The sequence below is a fragment of the Paramacrobiotus metropolitanus genome, unplaced genomic scaffold (assembly GCF_019649055.1).
Source record: "Paramacrobiotus metropolitanus isolate TYO unplaced genomic scaffold, Prichtersi_v1.0 Parri_scaffold0000033, whole genome shotgun sequence".
NCBI classification, from domain to species: Eukaryota; Metazoa; Tardigrada; class Eutardigrada; order Parachela; family Macrobiotidae; genus Paramacrobiotus; species Paramacrobiotus metropolitanus.
In genome coordinates, this window is record NW_026570253.1 from 1 (window position 1) to 16,286 (window position 16,286).

The following is a 16,286-nucleotide window of genomic DNA, read 5'->3' on the forward strand; positions in this document are numbered from 1 at the left end:
ATACGGTACTGCACTTGTAGACGGTGGGCTCGCAGACCCAGCGCGATCAACCGCTCGAACATGGAAGAGCTCAATCCGGCGGCGGCTACATCCTTCGACATCACCACCGGACCCAGTTGGCAATGGTCCCCCACCAACACCAACTGAAAGCACAAGAAATGTCAACCAATTTTTAGCGCAGTTATGACCACAAAAACCGTATTCCCGTTTATAACTCGAAACATGCACAAACCAATAGAAGCGTCTTATTAAGAAACCTTTTTAGCTGAAGCATCTTTTTTAGCTGAATCTGCATTTTGCAAAAGCAATAGCGCTACGATACCATCCTTTCCAAAAACAAACAATCAAATCCAAATTAAAAGATTTTGCTCATACACACTTCCGATATAATAACTTGAAAAAATCAAAATTACAGAAGAGGGTATAAAGGAGAAAGAGCGCTAAATATAAATTCCGGTACTCGTACAAAACAAAAGCGTACAGTACCTGTTTACAGCCCATCACAATGGGAATCAGGCATTCCGGCTCAATAGCCTGTGTGCTTTCATCGATCAGCACCACTTTGAATTTCATCCGGCCAATTCGTGGATCTCCAGCGCCCTATAGCAAGAAACTCAGAACACTGAACAAGATTCACTGAAATAAATATACAACCAGTTAGCACTTACCACACACGTCGTACATACTACATCCGCTCCGTTGAGCAGCTCTTGCTCGACCTGGACGCGCAGTGATCGATACCGTCGCTCATCCTTATCCGACAATTCTCCGGTCTCTCCCTTGAGCAGCTGCAATTTCTTCAGTTCGGGATTCGTCAGCATCTGCAGATGAAGCGACAGGAACTGCACGGGCGATTCCACCACTTCGCGGCTCTTGGAGTAGACGCGCACCACTTTCAGACCGGTCTTGTGGATCTTTTCCGTTAGTTGGTCCACCGCAATATTACTGGGTGCGCAGACCAACACCTTGGCACGGGTGGCTTTTACCAGATGGTACACTAGTGTTGCTGAGGTGACAGTTTTACCTGTACCTGGCGGGCCCTGGACAAAACCAAAATTTGTACTTCATTTACAACACGTTTAAAATTTATACATGGAATTCTTCTGGATAGCTATCGTTAAAAATCAAAAATACAACTTCTAAAAGGCAAACTCCCAAACGGGAGAAGTATTTCAGCTAAGCAGCAAGAAATGCACAAAACAAGCACGGCAAAACCAAATCAAACTGACTTGGATCAAGCTAATCTGCGAGCCGATGGCAATCCGCACTGCTGACACCTGGGAAGCATTCAGCTCCGGCAGATTAGGCGCAGTGATCCTCCGCGGCAGTGTTACCGGGCGATTACTATTCGTCTCCCTCATGGGATAGCCCAATAGTGTACTGTATATGTAATGACTCATACAAGTCGAATCAATGGCAAACGTCGTCAGGGCATTCTTCATCCGGTCAAAAGACGTGGATTTCCACACACACTCCACGCGGAAGCCGACCGTCATATCCAGGGGGATATTCTTTGTGCCCAACTTCAACTGCAGCGAAAACTCATCGCCCAGATTGTCGGCAATCTTCAGCACATTCCCGACGGCATCCCAACCGTGATCCATGGAGCTGAGACGCAGTTCATCCCCTGGCATAATCTTGGCGTCACAGTCCACACGGGGCAGCACAAAGTAGGCAATCTGGCGTTTATTCAGACCGGTGTCCCAGCGGACAATCACGCTCTCGTACACCTGGGATTCCTTTAGCATGCGATCGGTGTCGGCTTCCTGTCGGATCAGCGGGAGGAAAATTCGCTGGTAGTGGTAGGCGTCTTCGTAGCGGATGACTATTTCCGGCAATTTCTACAAATGATTCTACCGATAATTTCGATGACAGATCGGAAAATCTCCCCAAAAAATCCGGATAATGCATGTTGAAATCAAACAATACCGCAACACTGCACTTGTAAAAGCTAGTAAGAATGTTTGTTTCAATATGAAGAAAGCTTCGCCAGTTGGCAGCCATTTCACTACCATTTCAAGCAGTAGTCGTAATATGAACCTTACCGCCTCCGGCAGCTGCTGCTCCAAATCGTCCACGGTGGCTTCCGGATTAGTCTTCCACATGTCCTCCAGCTTAAGCAGCTGCTGCGCGTTGATCTGCCGCTGTCGGATCATCTCCTGATCACTGGGTTGCTATAAATCAATCAGTCTACCGCTTATCCACACCCGCATAAACAAACACGAATCCTTCTTACACGCAACATCCACTTGGCAAACTGCCGATTCTCAATCACCGCCTTCCACATGTTGGCGTCGCCCCACGTGCTGTCCTTCAAATTAGCCGCACTGGCGCACGGATTGCGGCACAACAGCACCACCAGGCTCTCCGATTTGGCGGGAATGAAGCCCAGCACTAGCGAGTTTTTGTTGCCGCAGTTGTAGCATTCCAGACAGGTGTCGCCCAGGGACCGTCTTTGTGCAATTGGATTTCAAAGTGTTTGGAACGCACCATGTGATGGACGATGTGGCTACAAAAAAATCGGCTTTCATAATTTCTGGTTGCATCCAAAATTCAGTAAAGCTGCTACCACTTCGGATCATACGGAACCGTTATCATCAGAAAACGCAGGTACTCACTAATGCTGCAAACCACTCTCACCTTCCCTGGATCAGGCCGCGTCCATTGCAGAACCACTTTTTACATGTCATGCAGCAGGCCACCGCACAGGGATCACTCAATCCGCAGTAACTGCCAAATTACAAAATAGTCGTCAGGTTGCTTGCAACTATGAATTTTCGATTTACGTACAAAAGCGTTCGTACTGACAACAAAATTCTCACAAAATGTAAATAATTAATGAACAAGAAAGACGTTAATCGCGCGCAAAACTGAAAATTTCTCCAGTAAATTATAATCTATTTGGAGTCAATAAAGGGAAGAAATCGTCGGTCTGAAACCAATTATTGCTAACCTGCAAGCATGCTCCGCTTTGACAGATTTGAAGAAGTCCGTATCGTCGTCCTCCACCGTCAGCTCCATCATGCGCCGGGCCAGATCATGCTCCGTCGTGCCGTCGCTGGCCGTATCGTCAAAATCTGAACTTGTCACTGGTTTTCCATTGGGCAACCCGTTAGCCATGGGAGACGCCGGTCCGAAGGTGTGTCCATTCAGACCTGAGTTCTAGAGAAAGTACACGATAAAACCAAGCGCGCGCGCAATGCAAATCCAACAGAGGAATCACGTTTCCGAGTCACAAAACAACAAAACAAAAGGAGGTCGTTTTGGGGTATATCTCAGAGGCAACCACCAATAAGAACGTACAGACAAAACAGTAATACAAGCAAACAACTGAAACATCTGGAACAAGTGATTACCTTGAAACTGCCATAATAGCCATTCGCCAGCGGGGAACTGCGATCACCGTCTGGCCCGAAATTGCGCATTCCGTTGCTTTTGCCCAAACCATCCATGGTTCCATGGGATCCTTTGCCTGCGCTCATTTTTCTATACAAAATTCAAAAACATCACAAAATTTCGTCGTAATGCTGCTGTTCGCTGACTCAGGATCATTTTTAAAAAAGAAAATTACAAACTTCAGTTAAATCCTCTCAACTGGCAAAACTAAAAAACAGCTTTTTCAACAATCAAAAGAATTCGAAAATCGATCATTTTTATGTCGTTCGTCAGCCAGCTCTAACATCAGTTAAAACAACCGCCGAAGAGCTTCCCAAAACCCAACAAAAACATTAGTACGTAATAGTAATGCTGTAATAAAGAAATTTCGCCAATTCACCGTAGCATTTTCGGAAAAAGACAGTCGAGCTAAAACCTCGTAGCCGACGAACCAAGTCTGAAACGATACGAAATGGAGGTGGCTAGGAGGCGTTAAAATGGAAGCCATCCCCGTTCGGCTAGGCAAAACGCAAATCGCTGGCAATGGGACGAACGTAAGTTGCTCAGTAACAGGCAAATTAAAAAGTGTTTTAATATTTTGTAATTATTAAAAATAAATATAATAACTCAATTTTAATGATCCCGGTTTCTAAAACAACTCAAGTACTTAAGTTTAAAACTTTAAAACAACTAAATTCCAATAATAACATTACAACATAAATAGAAATAAACAATTTTTGATGAGAAGCAACAAAAATAATAGACAACTAGTCAACAGGCCTTTTCAGTTATTACAGCCGATAATCGCTTGACATACAGAGTAAACCCCCAAGAAAGTTTAGCAAATCTTTCTGCCTAAAAATTTTGAAATTCTTACAATTAGACATCAGCTGCTTGCCAAAAACTTCGGTTTCTCGGCAAAATAGTCACCAAAACATAAGTTACACAACTTAAAGCAGTAACTAAATAACAAAACCACATATTTTCGTTTGTTACTAATCTTCAAAATACAAAATAAAACTGAATCAACCAAGCAGCGCAATGTGCGCACGGATTTCGGGAGCGCGTTTTTAACCTGATTCCTAACAATACGTTCTCATGTTCCATCACAGGTTCACTGCACAACCGGCTTACCCTGTTGATAATCCTTTCCCACACTATTAATCCACGGGCAGGTGCCAACCACGCAGACGCGCTTCGCTCCCCTTCCCGGACCCTAGATTAGGGATCCCCGTCGCAGATGGATAAAGTTCGCCCTCACAACAAAATCCCAGTTTGTGATATCGCATGAGTATGACACAAAATTATAAACCAACAAAAATCTATTATATAAAGACGATTTTTTAACGTTTTAAAAAGTGGACGATGATGCAGAAAACAGTACTGTAATAAATTCAATGAATTCTAATAATTCCTGGTCCAGACGCATTATGTGTGGGTCGTGCTGGTTTGTGCTGAATGCTGATCAGCAACTCTGGCCCGCAGGTAACGTGATTCCTCTGACTCATCGGCTTTTTGTTGTGTATACATCACCCGCCCACTGCATTCACTCGCAGCATTTCTACTGGTTAGCGTCACTTTTCGACACAAATTACAAAACGAGTACTGTACTCGTACCGATGCTGTGTACGTGTAAATCCGAATATTAGTAACTTTATGAAACCAAAAGTAACAGTAAGTAAACAGTAAGATTTTTGAAAAAAATAGTAACAGTGAAATAAGACCACAGAACGGAGTAGTAAAAAGTAAGTAGGGCGTCTAAAACTCTAACCCCTCACTGCTTGCAACGTCCATCAAGTTTTTGCCGTTTCTGTTTGCAACATGTTTGCGTTCATGAACATTATTAAATTTAATAATTCCTTTCAAAGTAAGCAGTAGTAAATTGTGTGGTGGCTTACGAGTAAGAGGACGTTATTGTTTTGACGAATTGTTTTGCCGAACACTGATTGCACTTTTATGGCTTGGATATATTGATTAGCAGAGCGAAGAGAGGACGAAATTCAAGGAATTTGCACGTACAAGTACATGAGGCATTCATTGCGAATGAAAGAAATATTTCGTATAAAAACCAAAAAAATGGATTTTGAAGGCAACTCCCATGTTGTTGTTTCATATATATATACAGCGCAGTCCTTATAAGGATCTCCTATAGCTACGTGCTTAGTTGCAAACCTCGCACTATAGCAATGTCCTAATTAATCGTAAGTATTACGCAGACTGAACAGCAGATATCGCATTCGTACTATAGCTACTGTACTCGTACACAAGCTGCAATTCTAAACTCAAAGGTCACCCCAAAGACCACAGTCATCGCGTCATACTATTCGTTTTTTTATCGTGATAACGACGTGATTGATCGACAGTCAGTACCTCGTCTTAGGTCATTTGATCGGAGACGGTTCTGGGTGAGCCCTATGGTTCGATTTGTGAACGATAAAGTGAGTTGGAACCGCTGCACCATATCTGTACATATCAGTTTTTGCGTCAGTTCCAATTTACGTTAAAGGAAGCAGCTGCCCCAAAAATAGCAATTTTTTGCCTGGGGCTTCGAAGTAACACAATCATGGAAAATTTTACTAGTGGAAGTAATGAGTAATGGGTATGTAAAACGTCTAAAAGTGGTAATACCGCGTAACATAGTACAGACGTCGCTAGAACTGGTGGAAGTCCGTAAATTGACAATTTCTGTCTGCATGTAGCCGTTTCCAAGTCCAGTATGCAATACATAACACTTCATGCTTTAACACTTTCACTGTCATGTTTAATCGTCCAAAGCCTTGCGCAGCCAGTAAGTATACATTAGACCTTTACCCTATGACAAAAATCGTCATTCAAAAACATTCGAGCATTCGTTATAAATCTTACGAGTAATATTACACAGAAATCCTGTTACTCCTCTGAATTCCAGATTTACCTTAATAGTAATTCCACCTCGCGCTATAAGAAGAAACTCTTGTCCTTCGTTGACCAACTGACTGGTGGCTTCGCTCAGGTGTATTCTTCCTTCTGCAAAACCACCAAGGTGTCATTGCCAAACAACATCTGATTCTAACCAATCAGAAAACATCTATATGTTCTACCTTCTCCATGACTTTCCATGCGGCTGCAGGTGTTAATGGTGTCTCCAAACCTGTACGACACGGATTTATGGCGCTGCAGGAATGTCGCATACAGACCGTACGGTAAAACATGTCCACTACTGGCTAAAAATGTCCTGCTCGGCGAACTCAGAAGCGACAAAGCTTTCGCAATAACCAAGTTTAAATTTGCAATTATACTGGCCTACTCACAGACAGTATCTTGGCATCTTCTTCCCGATGACCCCGGCCACAATCGGCCCTGTATGAATGCCGATACGGCTCTGTAATTGTCGCCGCGAATCTGCTGGATTCGTAACCAACTGCGCCGTCTGTATGAACCGCAAGGCTAAACTGCAGATTATACCGGCGTGCAGCGCGCCGTTGCGAATTGGAAGGCCGCTGGCAATCTGCGCACCAAAGTACAGTACATCTTGCTAAACTGCGCGCATGACTATTAACTATAACGGCATTTTACAATGTAACAGTCGTTGATGGTCTCCACTTTGTACACATCGTAATGGGTCATCACTTCGTCAAAGCGGGAGTGAATAGTGTTCAGCAGCTCAATGGTCTCCCATGGAGTGCACCGCATCACGATGTGACTGAAAGCGGGAAGATCGCTGAACAGCAACGTGACCTGGTCGAAATGCTCGGGTTGGACGGATACCTTGTTCCGCAGGCGTTTAACAATTGATCTAGAAGGACGTACAATTACTCATTATGATCGTGAAAAACAGCACCGTAAACCGGGCGATTATCAAGCATTGCACGGGCATAAGTTCTTGTAAAAGGGCATCAGCTTTCTCCCTTTCAACGACTAGCTTGGCGTTTCGCTCTTCCACAAGCTCTTCTAACCTCTGCGCATGCATTTCCAAATGTCTCACAATCTGCAGCATATACGGTTTGGCTCTGGTGATGACCTTCTTCATGGCTTCGCCAAAGGTCTTTATTGTGGGATAATCATAGGTAGTTGGATTCGATAGGCACACATTCAGTAAGTGTCTAATTGGATCGCTAACCAGTTCGTCGGTTATTTGGAAATTCCCTTTCTCTTTGATCTTGTCCAGTACACCTATAGGCACAGACTAAAGCGTTGATCACATTTTATTTAGCCGAAACGAAGGCAACCTTGAACAGTTTCTTGGGAAAGGTTGGCAATGTCAAGTGGAAGTTTATTCGAAAGGATCTCGTAGAAGATCATGGCCATTGCAAACATATCGATTTCTTTCACATTTTTGTAGTGCTTGATCAGATGCAAACTATTGGAGCGCACCATATCGTGCACATCTACCGGCTTCCATAAGCAGAACAGCGCCTCTATTTCCGGTTCCTCATTCGGCACATGAAGAACTTCGTAGAACCTAGTGAACCCAGTTTGGGCAATTTTCAGGGAAAATCGGTGATCGACCAGACAAAAGAAACTAGTCAAATTTCCATGGAATTCGACACTCTTCTGAATGTACTCCAAACCCTGCAACCAGAGAGACAAAATTAATGTTAACCGGAAGGTTTTCTGCACGACAGTACTACCAAGGAACATTACATGAAAAAGATCCCAGCATAAAGAAAACCGTAGCTTTTCGTCCATCTTTTGCTGACCAAAACTGAGCAGCTGTCGCAATGTTCCTTTGGATGTGCACTCACTGATCACAGTGACAAAGGTGCTGGTCTGCGACAGTCCCACGAAATCGGCGACATTCTCATGCCTCAGCTGATTCAACTGCACATACAATCACCGGTGATTTAATTAATTGTATGAATACTAATATTTTTGGCATCTAACAAAACAGCGATATATCATAGCTAGTGCGATGATAAACTGCCGCTCGAGGCAAAATTCAAAGTGCACGTTTAATTGGATTTACGGCCATTTTTTTACTGGAATTTTCAATTTTCTAAAGTCAAGCAGTTTGACATGGTAGGGTTTTGAGTCTTTTGACTGTGGTTCGCAACCACCGCTAATTACAATTATTACATACTGGCAGGCTGTATATATATAATATGCTGTACGTACATACGTTGTACACATGGCGCCTTAGTTTGTGATTGGTGTCCAACGGTGTTGTCATCGCCGTAAATAATTTTTTTAGCGTACACTGGTTGGTAGCGATACTGCATTCGGACACCCACAATCTCTTCGTCGAGAGCGGTGTATCCAGCGGGAGTTTGAGCTGACAGTTTTTGGATTGGACTGGTCAGACCGTTGGCGTCGATCAGCCACCACAAACTGGAAAGGTCACTCTGCCGCTTAACGAATCTACAAATAGTACTTAAGTACCTTCTGCTCCATAGAATTAACCTACGAAAACGTCTTGCAAAACACCTTATTGCTGCAGCCAGGACCACTGCAGTCATCGTTAAAGCGGCGACGGATGCAACGCTGCCAATGATAATGGCTGACCCTACGATCCCATATGCGCATGGAGTGTACTAGCTGCAGATTTCCAAGTTTCAAGATTTAACCTGTAGGAGTGTCGCAAGTGTTGTTGGCAAAACCGCAAGGTGGTTCATCGGGAGGCGGGTCGCGCCGATTCAACCAGTACCACAATTCCGGATTGATATGGCCGAAGCTTTGATTAACGGGGTCGTATATCATGGCAGTCTGAAAAGTGTGTCGTATCAGGTATGCGTCGAAGTATAATTCCGTGCCCCTATTTCGGGTTTTGCTGTTGTAGTTCGACATTTTACTACGGGAACGCTGCTGCATTATCTGCGACGAGCGAGGAATAGTACCGATTTGAGCATGGTGAGATGCTCTGTATTTGCTGTACTCACAGAAAACGTTTCTTTGACTTGGTCCAGGCGCAGCACCACAATGTAATTAACCATTGCCCCGTTATGGTCCGTGGAAAAATTGCGAGCGGCAAAGTTAAATGTGCGGTTAAATGTTTTCCGGATGAATTTCGACTTGGACATGCTAAGAACGCTGGGATAGGTTTCGTCGAAAATCTACACCGCGTACGAATATGAAATTACGTACAATTACGCAGCCAGCAATACATGTTGAATTCATTTCATATTAAAACAAACCTGCGCAAACATCATCGTTGACTCGTATATGCAGATTTGCAGCTCGTTTCTCTGTGGAAAAGGTAATCAAAGCAAAGGTCACACTGGTTAACATATTTCGCTGATTGTGCATACCTCGTCACCCGGCACAGTCAGCATTCCAAACAGCTTCGCTTTCATGTCGCTAATCTCGTCTGTTAAATTGCCAACGTCGTCCCAGTCTGGATTGACCCCGGTGAGAATAATCAGGTTCTGGTACGTTTGGAAGAGTCGCTAAAAAGGTAGAGCCACAGCATTGACTATTACACTAATATTCGCATAGATACTGATAGCCAACCAATGACGCGTAATACTCCTGTAAAAGCATTAGCAGATACTACGGCGCGTACCAGGCTTTGGTTGTCGCGATCGCTTTCATTCGGTAACTCTGCCTCTTCCATCGCTGACAACTTCCACGTGATGGGAGTGATGCCGGGCCTTGTGGTGGGCTGCAGAGTGATGAACACCTGCAACATCGTTATCGTCATTTTTCAACAGCAATGCGCTGTTAGCGAAATTCCGTAGGTGGAAGTAAAAAGTTTGGATCGTGTGGAACCTGAGTGAGATACGTGCGTGTCGCTCGCTATCTTTTTCATATTGCGTTTACAGTACGTTACAATCCACGTTAATATGTGCTTGATACTATGTACAACACAGCGCGCGCGAAAGTAAATTATTGCTGTTTGAGGAATATTCATACGAGGGGATTCGCAATGTACAGTTTGAACCGAAGAAAACGTTTTGAATAAAATGTTTTGAAACGTCTGCTCTCGCATTTACAAAGAATCATCAGATCTTACGAAACGAGAAGGCAACAGGCAACTCAAACTAGCACTACGTCGTGACTTATTACAAACATCACTCACGTAATCACCCGAGGTCAGTCTCAAATCGTCGGCAACAATCTGAAATGCAAAGCTACTAATGCACCTGTTCTTGGCATTAATTTTATTGCTGTGGCTTTCCTTCGTCGTAAACATATATTTTAACGTACCAGAAACTTTCGCAAGAATTCTGGAAGCGTCAGGATTATAAATACTACAATTCAGAAAGAATTTTTTAAACAAACATGTACCCTGAAAATCCATCACATGTGGCAATTCAATCTGATTTGGTAACTTACTGCGACAGTGGTCTTTGTATTGTATGAGATAATCTCGAAAATTTTGATGACGGGCGGTGTCGATTCGCCTAAAGTACCAGGTGTATCCCTCGTTGGCCAGCAGTCGCTGCGTGTCCGGGCACTGTATGACGTAGAAATTGGAAAGGCCGGGAAGGTGCGAAAGGTCATCACAGATTAAGGTCACGGTGCGCCAGCTGTAGCGCTGGAAGAGCCGATGCAGGGCGGTGACCACATCCGAACCCGCCATGGAGGCAATAGCGGACGTAGTGCTGTAACGCCGCTTATTTACTAAGCGCGTGTCACCGGCAACGCTGTCAAGCACAAAGGCCATGCAAATAGGTTGCGGTATGCGCAATTGGTCAGTAGTTCTCGGTACCTTGTAAACAGTGGAAGATCCCATTCTGAAAAATCACAATACATAACGTGGAAAACCGATGGACAGGTTAGCTGGTGTATTTTTTTAATTGGGCTTTACGTGGGCAGATATTGAATTACTTGTATGTACCTCGGGCAAGATCACCAAGCGGCATACTTTGAGTTGAGCAATCTGCGGTAAAACAAAAAAACCATTTAGGAAATGCTAAATCAGATCTGCATTTTGTGAAGGACCGTATGGTGAACTTGATTGCGAAAAGGTTTCTGACTAATGCGCGCAGTTCTTGATGAAAATTAGTATGTAATAATAGGTTCCATTTTGAAATAGGCCCATTTTATTGCACAGAAGGAATCACTGTACCCGCGTGAGCTAAAACAGGAAAGTTTGTGCGGTTTCTTGTAGCGAAAATTTCGGGCTGGCGATCGTAATACTGGTCAGTAATGAATTCTGCAACATGCAAACACAGCATAATAGCAATGAATATCGGAATGTTTAATTTTGTAGCCCGTCTTGATACCGGTAATATGATCGCCGCCATCCCCACAAAGGTCATATCCCGGAAGATACAGCGGCACATATCGCATGCCGGCCAACGAACGCGGATAGAGTTGTTGAATGTGTTGAACGGCGACGGCGAACACCGGCAGTGCCTGATAGTATCCGTACAGCGGATTGGCGCCCACGTGTACCGTAACGAGAGTGATGTTCAAAGGGCACACCGGCCACACTGACAGCGTCCACAGGAGCCAGATGAATGCATCTTGTGGCCGACACCGGAGACGCCGCATCCTCCGTGTTAGCTCATCCACGCCAAGAATCGGGTGACCTCAACCAGATAATATTATTTATAGCGAGAGATATAATATTTCGTCAACCTTTATTTCGACTTCCTTTAACAGCACATAACAAGGATAAATATGACCAAGAGAAATAAAGGAATAACAACTTTTGTGTACGTGCGTGCGTCAACTAATGTTGCTCAGACGTGCTCAATCGATAATCTTTAATACCTATGTTATTTTCTTATGTACAAGTAGACGCTTTCCTCCACCTAGTCAAACACGTAGCGATAAGGGAGTATAATTATTTACTGTAGGGCACCAGTTCAGTATCTTTAGCCGTACCTGGAAGGCTTTGGCACCTGCCGGTAAAATGTAAGCTTGTGCCGCATCATTTAGATTTGGGAAGAAAGGTTTATGCAAATATCGGGACTTCTAAATTCGTTTAGCTGTGAGATTGACTCCGATTGTACAATACGTGCATAATTCAACTTTACTCAAGTAGATTGCCAGACTGACTGGATAGCCTTATTAAATAAGCCGGTTATTCTGGCGCTGGCTTTCTTTCAAAACAAGATGTTATGCAAACCCGAAACAAATTTAATTAAGAACTAGATCAATGAGAAAGCTACGGCTGTGTTTAGCTGTACATTGCAGAAGAATGCTCAGTCATACGATAAATAATTCAGGCAGAAATGACGGCAAATTCACGTGTTTCATCAATAAGAGATAAGCTTCCAGAAACAAATGCCACGTCGCTTTAAAAGCTAATTTCTTGGTATTACAGTGTTTGGCACCACTCACATAGGTTATCCCATTATTGAGAATAAAAAAATTCAAAGTATGCAAAATTTACTACAGTTGTGTTTGTCGCCGTACGATCATGAAACATTATGGCTTACCATCTTCCGAAATGGGCAAAATTAAAAATCCCAAGGCAGGAGGAGTATTCTATCGCTATTAAAACAGTCAGCTGACTGATGGTGTGGGAAATCTGAAGAAAGAGTGTTTTGAAAGGAACTATGAACCGAACGTTTATCGTATGAGGTAAACATACATTAAACATAAATTAGTATTCTATAATTAGTATTCTTGAATCGAAATGACTTACTTTGACAACAACCTTTTAGAATGTCTTGGTCCTGTTGGACAATTATTTTGTGAGAGAATTTGCGAATCAACGGTATATTATCTGGATAGAAATGAGTATTCCAACAGTTCGATCAATATCATAATAAAACCGCTTAGCATTTTTCATCAGCTGCCGGCATTTTTGCGAACTTGCTCCGTCAGGCGTCACATGGATCGTTTGTTGCAAAAGCAGTCAGGTTGACAAATGACAATGACGGCAAAAGCAGCCCGTAGCATCAACACGAATCCTCACTTTAACAACTAAAGGCTTTACTTCCGGCTGAAAGAGTAGTTAAGCTGGGAAACTTTGCCGCTGCGACAAAAGATCGTTTAATGAAATTCACATGTTACGCCGGTAGTGCTACACTCGGCGATGGATTAAATCATGACAATCCCGTTATATCCATCTCCATTTCGTGGTTAGCGGAAATTAACCCTTGGCCAGTATCATTTTGGGAAAACTACAATCAATGCCGCTTCAACTTATTTAATAACCGGTTGGCAGTAACTATATATAATAGTTGTAACGAGTGGCGAATGATGAGACAATGTAATGCGGGAGGTTATTACCCACTTGGGAAACATTTTCGGGAAAGTACCGGTACTATAAGATTTTATTACTGCTAGTTTTTCTAAGCGCTTGTATGGTTTCTGTAAATCGTAACGCTTTCGGAGAGCCGAGGCTGATATGAGGGTTTCTACAAGCGAAGTCTACTAGAGTATGGTGCGAGCCGTATTGATCGGCATTTATAAAGCCGGTGTATATCTACAAACCTGGGCATCGAAATCGCAGATTACAGATGCAAATCATCGTACTCATTGGCACTGCGCATATTTTGCTATGGTGCATGCTTGTGCGACAAGAAAACTCTAGTGATCGAGAATCTTATAAACATCTGCAAATCGCAATCGAGTGACATGAACGCTGCACCAACGCTCGGTTGCTAATAATATGGTTAAGGTCATCATTACTGACAATCTCAATATTGGCCGTAAAGCTTCAAACGGTCAAACGAACACGCTGTTCTTCTGTACGGTTGTTTCGTCATAAAACTCGCATGCTTTCGCTAATTTTGTGGCTTTATTAATAAAAACAGTTATAAAAACGCATATTGATTGCCGCAATTGTATGGAAGTTATTCTAAAATTAAATATGTAGATTGTATCGTTCCTCGTTAGCAAAGTACAGACCAGCAGGGACGTGTTACGTGTAATACTCGATTGTTTAAAGTTTTTAATGTGTTTTGTGGATCCGATTTACGGCCCTCCAAAACGGAAGAACAATGTCTTAACAGTCTTTTACAACAGCATCCAGGATGTTAGGTGCGGTTATATAAGTTTGCTAAACACCGTTCTTCAGCATCCACCATCTGCTGCTGTATCCTCGAAGCGGAGATTCTAATGAAGACCTTTTCGGCGCTCTCACCCAGCGCCCATTTCTGGCAGCAGTGTTCGCGCACAATCTGTTAACTGGCTGTTAATTCGTGGAACGCTTCGGCTAACTCGACCTTCTTTTGCTCCAGTACTTCCGGAGGTTTATCCGGGTGTCACAGGAACAGCTGACCAGGAAAAGGTAGCAGATTTCCGGGCAGTCGTTCATGCTAACATCTACGTACTTACATTGCAGTGTTGCACAAATTGGCTGACTTGTTGAGCAGCTCACCGGCTGTTAAAGACTGAGGTGAGTTTAGCCGGTAGATGTTCTCAGCAGACCAGTTGCCCGCTAAACCAACTTAAATCCAACCCGTTATTCGTTAAAGTACGTACTTCCTGGTCAGATCAAGGCGCCAATGACGCCATCGATGTACGAGGATATCCATTCATCGAACTAGTTCAAAGTCTCACAAGCGTACGTAGAAACAAAGCCTGCAAGTCAGGGAACCACAGGAAACGAACGAGTGGCAATGGTATAATCGACCGGAGCGTAGCGAAGGTCCTCTATATTCAAGACCAATGCAATGGTTGATTTCTGTCCGTTACGAAAACCCGTTACGGAAGTGCGTTACGGAAGTTGGATACGGAAGTGAGACTATGGCATCATGCAGCTGACCGGCATCATCCGGCAGTGAGACTACGGCATCATCGTATATTCTTTGCATCTCAACAATACACATCGGTCTGATCAACTGTAATAAATGGCTCCCGACAAAAATTTCCTTCTGAAAATTTTACTACTGTTCCCTCTGCTACCGTCGCTGAAATAGTAGGTCATAATGGTCATGATGGCGAAACCAAGAACCAGCATGGGTTTTCGTTTAGTTTATGGTATACACAGTAACCTTGAGCCGCGTACTTGTACGCTCTTCCTCGTCCGTGCGTCCCCTACCTTGTGCATCTTGTGGAGACCTTGTGGCATCTTGTGTATATCGCCAGATTCGCCACAGCAACGTTAATTTTGTTAACTTGTTAACGGAAGTGACCCAACACATGACTCAAAATTCGTGTGCAGACACGACGATTTTTACTGCTGCGCAAACAAAAACAAATTTGCACTGGCTTATTGCAATGTGAACACTACATAAGTCGTGATTGGTGATACGAAAACGCACATTGGCATTAAGGTAGTTTTTACGCCGAACCAGGTTTTTGTGTTGTCTTTAAAATTGTAAAATAACTTTTAAAAATTCTAGGCATGTTTGTCCAAATTTTAAAAAGACGATACAGACCTGGCTCGTTGAATAACTGATCCACATGTTCATGTGCTTTTTTATTAAAAATTTAAAGAACACCAGTTGCTATTGAGGCTTTTGGTACACCTCGATGCGTTTTAACATTTGGAGATTTGTTCCCATGATTTCAGTTCCGGTTACAGTTTCACTTCCGGTTGATACTAAAGCGTATGAATGTTGTCTAAGCGGTTCACCATGTGTGACTACCTGTTCTGACCAGCTCACCATGCGAATAGCATGACTAGACACATTTATCGGAAGCTGCCCATTCTGTTTCTAAACCTGATTTTAGTTTTGGACTTTCGTCCGTTCGTACGGGACGTAATAATAAAGTTAGGACTGGGATCTGGCCGCACAGTCAATTGGTGTTTCTCGATTGGCAGCTTTGTCGTGACCTTAACATCCTTTTCCAACCTGAACAGTCGATTGCTCCCTGGAAGCGCTGTATAAGCAACTCCAGTTGAGATGCTTGAAGAGCATCGTTTTAATACTCTGAACGCAAACAGTTTTTACGACTGTGCATACAAATTACTCGGCCCTTCCGGTAAAATGCCATAAAAACAATGCAAAAAGGTTTTTTGGAGAGCGCGAACGCGGAAGTTTTCGTATATGTGTAACAATATGGTAAAATTTCGATTCCCGGGTGATTTACCCTCACCAGGACCCGGGCGGCGGGCACCGGCTCCCGGCTCCGAAAACTTTCAT

At 43.4% G+C, this 16,286-nt stretch overlaps 2 protein-coding genes across 5 annotated transcripts; both read right to left on the minus strand.

Moving 5' to 3' along the window:
- Positions 1–5: 5 nt before the first annotated feature.
- On the minus strand, positions 6–3,926 carry LOC129589142 (regulator of nonsense transcripts 1-like; the record flags this gene model as incomplete). The annotated part of the gene is given in 11 exon segments (XM_055483695.1): positions 6–143; positions 487–600; positions 669–1,040; positions 1,230–1,841; positions 2,046–2,174; positions 2,237–2,448; positions 2,451–2,509; positions 2,641–2,730; positions 2,954–3,162; positions 3,357–3,486; positions 3,776–3,926. Coding segments are annotated over 11 exon segments (2,073 nt in total), but the record flags the coding sequence as incomplete, so codon positions are not given.
- A 583-nt stretch (positions 3,927–4,509) lies between these two features.
- LOC129589005 (guanylate cyclase 32E-like) lies at positions 4,510–13,538 on the minus strand. Of its 4 annotated transcripts, none has more exons than XM_055483458.1 (17): positions 12,905–13,534; positions 12,684–12,775; positions 11,520–11,828; positions 11,363–11,449; positions 11,132–11,173; positions 11,003–11,027; positions 10,627–10,937; positions 10,498–10,541; positions 10,370–10,408; positions 9,854–9,970; positions 9,600–9,737; positions 9,486–9,536; positions 9,231–9,404; positions 8,919–9,057; positions 8,779–8,857; positions 8,474–8,712; positions 8,016–8,175 (listed from the first exon to the last, which is right to left on the minus strand). In XM_055483458.1, exons 3-17 carry the CDS (start codon positions 11,788–11,790, stop codon positions 8,156–8,158), a joined length of 1,776 nt encoding a protein of 591 aa, XP_055339433.1. In that variant the 5' UTR covers positions 11,791–11,828; positions 12,684–12,775; positions 12,905–13,534; the 3' UTR covers positions 8,016–8,155. The 4 variants fall into 4 exon arrangements, with proteins under 4 accessions (XP_055339435.1, XP_055339433.1, XP_055339432.1 ...); XM_055483457.1 differs by having other exon boundaries at positions 12,893–13,534; XM_055483459.1 differs by having other exon boundaries at positions 8,038–8,175; positions 8,470–8,712; positions 12,893–13,538.
- Positions 13,539–16,286: the final 2,748 nt, after the last annotated feature.